The 6,211-nt window shown below is 53.4% G+C and overlaps 1 protein-coding gene across 1 annotated transcript in view; it reads left to right on the forward strand.

The window, feature by feature from the left end:
* Positions 1-5,592, forward strand: part of PDXK (pyridoxal kinase) — a 29,485-nt gene extending 23,893 nt beyond the window's left edge. The window contains exons 10-11 of the mRNA XM_003798080.3: positions 4-70; positions 348-5,592. Of these exons, the coding sequence (XP_003798128.1) occupies positions 4-70; positions 348-460 (180 nt within the window). The 3' untranslated portion in view covers positions 461-5,592. The remainder of the gene's footprint in view (positions 1-3; positions 71-347) is intronic.
* The last annotated feature ends 619 nt before the right edge of the window (positions 5,593-6,211 follow it).

Below are 6,211 nucleotides of genomic sequence, written 5' to 3' on the forward strand. Positions count from 1 at the left end.
TAGATGGCCTGTGAGAAGACCCTGTCAGCCATGCACCATGTTCTGCAGAGGACCATCCGGTGTGCAAAAGGTACCATAAGCAGGACTGCCCGTTCACTGACCTCCCACAGAGAGCTGGTCTGTGTGCCCCAGCAGCAGCCAGTAGAGAGGAGATGTCACTTGCCCATCCCCAGGGGTGTGGTGGGTTTCTCCTATGAGCTGGGAGGTGTGGCTCAGGCCGGCCTTGGCCTGTGGGACTGAGGGCAGCAGTGTGTGCTTCTGAAATGGGCACTGGGGAAGCATTTGGGAAACGGGAGCTCGGTGACTCCCATGCCTGCCTTCTCCATAACCTGTGGCTTGTTCTGCAGCCCAGGCCGGGGAAGGACTGAAGCCCAGCTCAGCCCAGCTGGAGCTGAGGATGGTCCAGAGCAAAAAGGACATCGAGGACCCAGAGCTCGTCATCCAGGCCACGGTGCTGTGAGGGTCCAGCGCACACGGCCCCAATGCACAGTGTGTCGGTGTCTCCATTTTTGTCCTTGTGAACAAAGGTAGCGTCTGCCTTAGAGCTATGACTGAAACTTGATATTTTTTTCATTCATGAGTGTCCAGCATCAACTGGTCTTCATCGTGAAATGTGCCAGTCACACTTTGTGAAAAACAAAAAGCAGTCACAGCAATTTGTGATTTGAAGACCCACTCCCCTCTCGCCAGGCTCCTGGGCCTGGGGGAGACCAGTCCCCATCTGCCATCTCAGGGGCGTCCTACGTGAGAAGGGTGGACAGGCGAGGCCAGTGCTCCACCAGGGAACCTTGTGAGGGCCGCTGGCTGCCACTGCCCACAGAAGCCCTGTCTCTGAGAAGTGGGGTGTTAGCCATTGGCATCTGGAAGAGTTATGCCAAATATCTTCATTGTCGTTCTGATCGTACTCTTTTGTTCCTGCATCAGAATTTTTGTTTCTTAATTTGCTGCTCACTAGGCCCCCTTGCATTTCTGTCTTACGCTGTCATTTGACTGTAACCTTGCTCTGACGCACACAGGTGCTGCAGTCGCCTTGACAGGGGCCCTTTCAGGGCCCAGGAAAGTCAGCATGGCCCTCAGGCCCCCGAGACCCCCGCAGCACCTCCTGTGGCACACAGGCACCTCCTTCATGTCTGCTGAGCCCTCAGGGAGATGCTAACAGGGCAGCTGGTTAAGTTATGAGGAAGTCCCCAAGTCACCCACCTTCTTTGTACCATGGCAGGTTGAATGCCGAGTGTCTGGCACATACTCCTGGTGACAGTGCAGGGGCAACAGTGCTTATGTGCAGACGGGGATGGGGGGCTGAGTCAGCTCGTCCCCACCCTTTCCACCGTCCACTCTGCGTCCTGTGCCAGCCTCACCTGTGGTGAAACTAGCGCAGCTCTCTGCCCTCACATGGGAGGGTGTTGGTGACGTGTGGGGGGTTGGGCAGCTTGCAAACCCCATGGGCAGGGTGGGACTGCAAAGGCCACAGCATCAGCTCTGATACAAGTCCAGGTGTCTACTGCTCAGGGGTGACTTCCTGGCCCGACTTTGGTCAGAGTTTGGGGTCCCCCAGGTGGGATGCCCATGTTGGCCTGCCTTGATCTCAGTCCCCCACCCCCATCCCTGCATGCTGGTTCTGGAGGTGTAGAGGTTCGTATCTTTGGAGAACCCACAGCCTGGAGAGGAACAGGGAAACTAGGAAGTGGGGGCCCATGTGGCCCCCAGGAAATGGGCTCTCCCAGAGCCTGCACCTTCTAATGTAGTTCTGGTGTCTTCCAGAGGGACTCAGAGAGCAGCTGTGTGCTCCCCACCTTGGTGAAAAATGCCCTGAAATGAAGAGGTGTTTGGTGTACAGGGACTAGCTGCCCCACCGGCTTGTCTCTCATGCCCACCTCACTCCCATTCCGGATGCACCCTGACAGGTGTCCTTGGGGGCGGAGTGTCCAGCTCCCCCACCAGGGCCAATGAGTCTAGCCCTGAGGACATAGACTGCAGGCTCTTCCCCACCCTGGGGCCACTGGTCCCTATGGGAAGAAGGAAGTCTGTGGCATAGGGACCAGCCAGTGTCACTGGGCCCTTAGGCCTTCATACAACTTCAATTGGAAATGCCATCACTGCCAATTAGAGCCTGGGCATGTGCCATATTGCCAGCTGTAAGCAAAGCTGTTTTTTCCCTTTATTCTTGTATGAAGAGCAAGTCTAGGGCTAGGGAAAGAACCTAAATGTGTTTCCTCAGTGAGATGGTGAAAGACTCGCCCTGCAGGTGGAATGTTAGGTGCAGGGGCCTCATTCAAGGGCAGTATGCTCTGGGACGTGTGGTTGGACACCTGAGCTCTTCAGCCTTGTTATGGCTGAGTCCCCATGTTAATTTAACTCTTTTATTTCCCTGTGCTATGCTCAGAAGGCTGAGAATGCACTCACGAGAGCGGCCCGTAAAATTGTGAACTCCCTGGCACAATCTGAAGCTTCCTCTTCATCTCCTTGGGCTGCACATCTCCTTGTGCAGACCAGGCAGGAAGGGTCTGTGGCCTGAGCCACATGGTTAAGCAGAAGGAAGTTGTGGGTTTCTGAGAGCTCAAGTGCCTTTGTGGAGCACAGGGCAGTGGTAGAAATGTTAGCTTCCTGGGGAAGCAGGTGTCTGACGTTCCCACTCCATGAGGGACACAAGCTCTGACCATGGTGTTGGGCCGTCCGTGTAGTCTCCGGCTCACTTGGGGCAGGGGTTGGCATTCCATCTTTGGCTGGAGCAGAGGCCCCGGTGGTCTCAATTTACAGTTCCCCATCCTAGAAGTTACCATGGGCATTGACAGTGGGTTTTGATAACAGCTTGGATTGAAATTAGAATTAATGTTTGTTTTTATTCCATAGTTGAATAACATGCAAAATAATTTATTTTAACATGAGCGTTCTATTAGCCTAGAATTGCCTGCTTGTGATCAGGGTACAGAATTTTAATACTTTCTTGTTCCAGCTTTTCGAGCTGCCTCCTGTAGACCTTAAGGATGATCCTTTTTAAAATCAGTTTTAAATCATTTGCCTAGTCCTGCTAAGGTAATTGTGTACGTCTGTGTTATTTTTGCAATATATATCAGTGATTGTCAAAATGATGTTTTGTTTGATGTCCTGTTCTTCCACTTGGTAGAAGCAGTTTTTAAGTCGTTGAATCTTACAGAGGACTGAGCCTGGCATAGCTAGCTCACAGGGAGCGAGCGAGGGCTGTGACAGTGCAGAGGACGCTGCGCCTGCTCCAGTTGGGCACTTGTGTCCCTCATCTGACAGCCCCTACTGCTGTTGTCCAGATAAAAAAATAAACATTGCTTGTTGGAGCCCAGGGTGGCCCTTGACCCTGAGGAGAAGGAGGCAGGTCAGACGTGGTAGATAGGCTTAGCCTTCAGTTGCTGGCACCCCAGGACAGCCCCTTGCTCTGCATGTCTGCCTCCGGTGGTGTGAGCTTTTGGCCTCTCTTTAGTTGCCACAAGGACGTTCTGGCCCTGCTTGGGGGCCTTGGGGTCCATATTTGTGGGTATCAGAGGCCCCTGTCTGTGTGACTGGACTCAACAACTGGGAATCCCTGCCCCGCTAGTTGTGAAGGTCTCCTTCAGGCACCTCTTCCCATGGGGTAGGGGTCTGCTTAGGACCTCTCCCAAGCAGCTGCCTGAGCCCAGAGATTTGTGGGTTACATGCAGACCCAGGCTCGGAACCAGACACCCCTATGTCTACTAGAGAGGTAGCTGCAGTGTTCTCATTACCCCCAGCGCAGGGCCTGGGTCTGTCCTGGGAGCATGTCATAGGTGGCACTCAGAAGGCTCCCAGGCTCAGGGAGGGTGGTTCTGAGAGGCTAGGTCTGCTGCCCGAAAGTCCATCGTTAGTCTGAAGCCAGGAAAGGCTGGAACTCAGCCCAGCTGGTGGCCTGGTTGGTCTGGGTAACTTCTGTCCCTCTGTGGCTCCCAACACCCAATAGAAGGGTTGAACCCATGTGCCCTTGGAGCTGAGGACAGAGCAGGGCATATTTTGTGTTTCCCGGCTGCAGTCCCTTTCTGACAGTGCAAGACCAGTACTGGCTGGCAGGCCTTCTGCAGGCGGGAGGAGTTAGGAACCATGGAGAAACACTACCTGTGTCTTCAGCAGAGGTCTCTGCAATGGCCCCCTCCAGGGAAATTAAACATTAACTGCCCTTCAAGGGACTTTTTTTTCTTAAGTATATAAATCCTCTCTGTGAGATGATGGGAACCAGTGTCTGTGATCTGTGCAGCCCTCACAGTGAGCAGCAAGGCTCCATGTGTGTCCTCACGTCCAGGCAGTCCAGGTTGGGGCTGGACAGCCCTCCCAAAGCCTCTGCGGGGGCCCCAGGCTCTCTGCCCCCTTGTGCTGGGCTGTCTGTAACTTTGTCTTCCTGTGACTACAGTGTGTCCTCAGCACAGAATGTCTTCTGTGCTTAATGTGCAAAGATGCTGATTTAAGAACGGTGTCTTATAAACCACATTCCTGCCTTCAAGCACAACACTGTGTTCATTTGTTTTAAAACAGAATTTAATAACTTTAGATCTAACTTAGTGAATATTTTAAACTTCTTCCTGGAGGTGTTTTGTTTGTTTTAATTCTGGCAGAATAAACAGGTGTTTTTAAAATTTCCCCTGTCTGAGCCAAGCAGGACCCTGTCCTGAGCAGGGGCAGTGGCTTCCATCTCTGAGCTGCCGTCTGGGGCTGCATCTTGCTAGGGGATGCCAGCTTCTTCTCTGTTCCTTCCCCCCATCTGCTGTGGGAAATGTGATCTTTGTGCAGTAGGAAACCCCTTCTGATGAGAAATGCCCTCCTGTGCCTCAGGCCACTCACCCTGCTTGCTGGGGTGTCACTGTCCAGAGGGTGCATTCTGAAACAGCGAGGGCAAGCCCCAGGTTGGGTCAGCAGAACTGGGCAGGTGGGAGCACAGGAGAAAGAACCACTCTAAGCCCCACGCTCGAGAGCCCACAAATGGCCTTGAAACAGAGAAAACGCATCCTAAGTAAAAGCATCCCCACTGGGTCAGCAGCATTCGAAGCCACTGGAGTTCCTTTCTGGCCCAAGACGCAGCTTCTCAAGCAGGGTGGGTGAGGGGCTGATGGGTTTCTGTTTGTCCTTGAGAGTGACGAGAAGCTGAAGAGAACCTGTCACAGCTCAAGACAGTGGCTCCCACAGCCATTCGAAACCCTTTTCTTGGTGATGGGAGGTGTAGGTGTCAGTTCTGGGGAACGGGAGTGAAGAGGCACTTGTGGGGGTGACATTCTGAATGCCTTTACCCTCTAGCTGATTCGTTTTTGAGTCAGAATTTCATCCAGTTCCTGCCATACTGTACCGACAGTGGGGCTGAGGGGCGGGCTGCCCGATCCTTCTCTTACAAGGAGTCCAACCCTTTGGAGGCTGCTCAGCCTCGGCACAAAGCACATGTCGCCCCCTGGCCCTGCTGCTAGGGGGCATTCCTGGGGTTCAGGGGTTCCTTCAGCCTCAGCCCGCCATGCTCTGTGGGAATGTATTGTGTGTGAGCTTTGACTGTGACAGCCTCATGTGGGCCATGTCTGTCTCATGCTGGTCCTGTTGACCTCTGATTATCACAAATAAATATTTTCATGGTGATTGTGTTGAGGAGCAATGATTTCTTCCCACCCTAGGAATTCCTTCATTTGTGTATGACATAAGGCTGTGGTTTCTAGCCCTGGTTCCTGCTAGAAGCAGGTGGTAGCTAATGCCCCAAAATTCTCTCCTGAAGGAAAGGGCATGCCTGGCCCTGCCCCTGTGGCATGGGTCCTCCCCTCCTGCTCTTTGTCCCCCACCCTGGGGGCTGGCTTGGATGCTCCAGGCAGGGTCACCCCCACTGGATTCTGAGCCCAGCTCCAGCCTTGGCTGAGCATCCTGTTCTCTGGGTCTCAGTGCCTGGGTGGTGATGGCATGACACTCCTGGCATGGTGGTGCCTGCTCCTCTGCCTCATGCACACCATTTCCACAGTGAAAGGCTCGTTGCTTCCTGCCTAAAAGGCAAGAGAAACCTGGGGTGTGACTGCTCAGTGGAAGCAGCCCCTTCTCCAGGAGACCCCCAGTGGCCCCCGTGGTCATCTCTTGCCCTGGAGGATACAGGACACTGAACATTGTTGGGGACCAACCTTGACACACAGTGGGTTTACTTCCTTGTAGCCTGGTGGTGCGAGGAGACCAGAAAATTATTAGTAGTAGTTATAGAATATTTTTTTTTTTTTTT

This window comes from Otolemur garnettii, unplaced genomic scaffold, assembly GCF_000181295.1.
Source record: "Otolemur garnettii isolate 467f Iridium unplaced genomic scaffold, OtoGar3 scaffold00128, whole genome shotgun sequence".
NCBI lineage: Eukaryota > Metazoa > Chordata > Mammalia > Primates > Galagidae > Otolemur > Otolemur garnettii.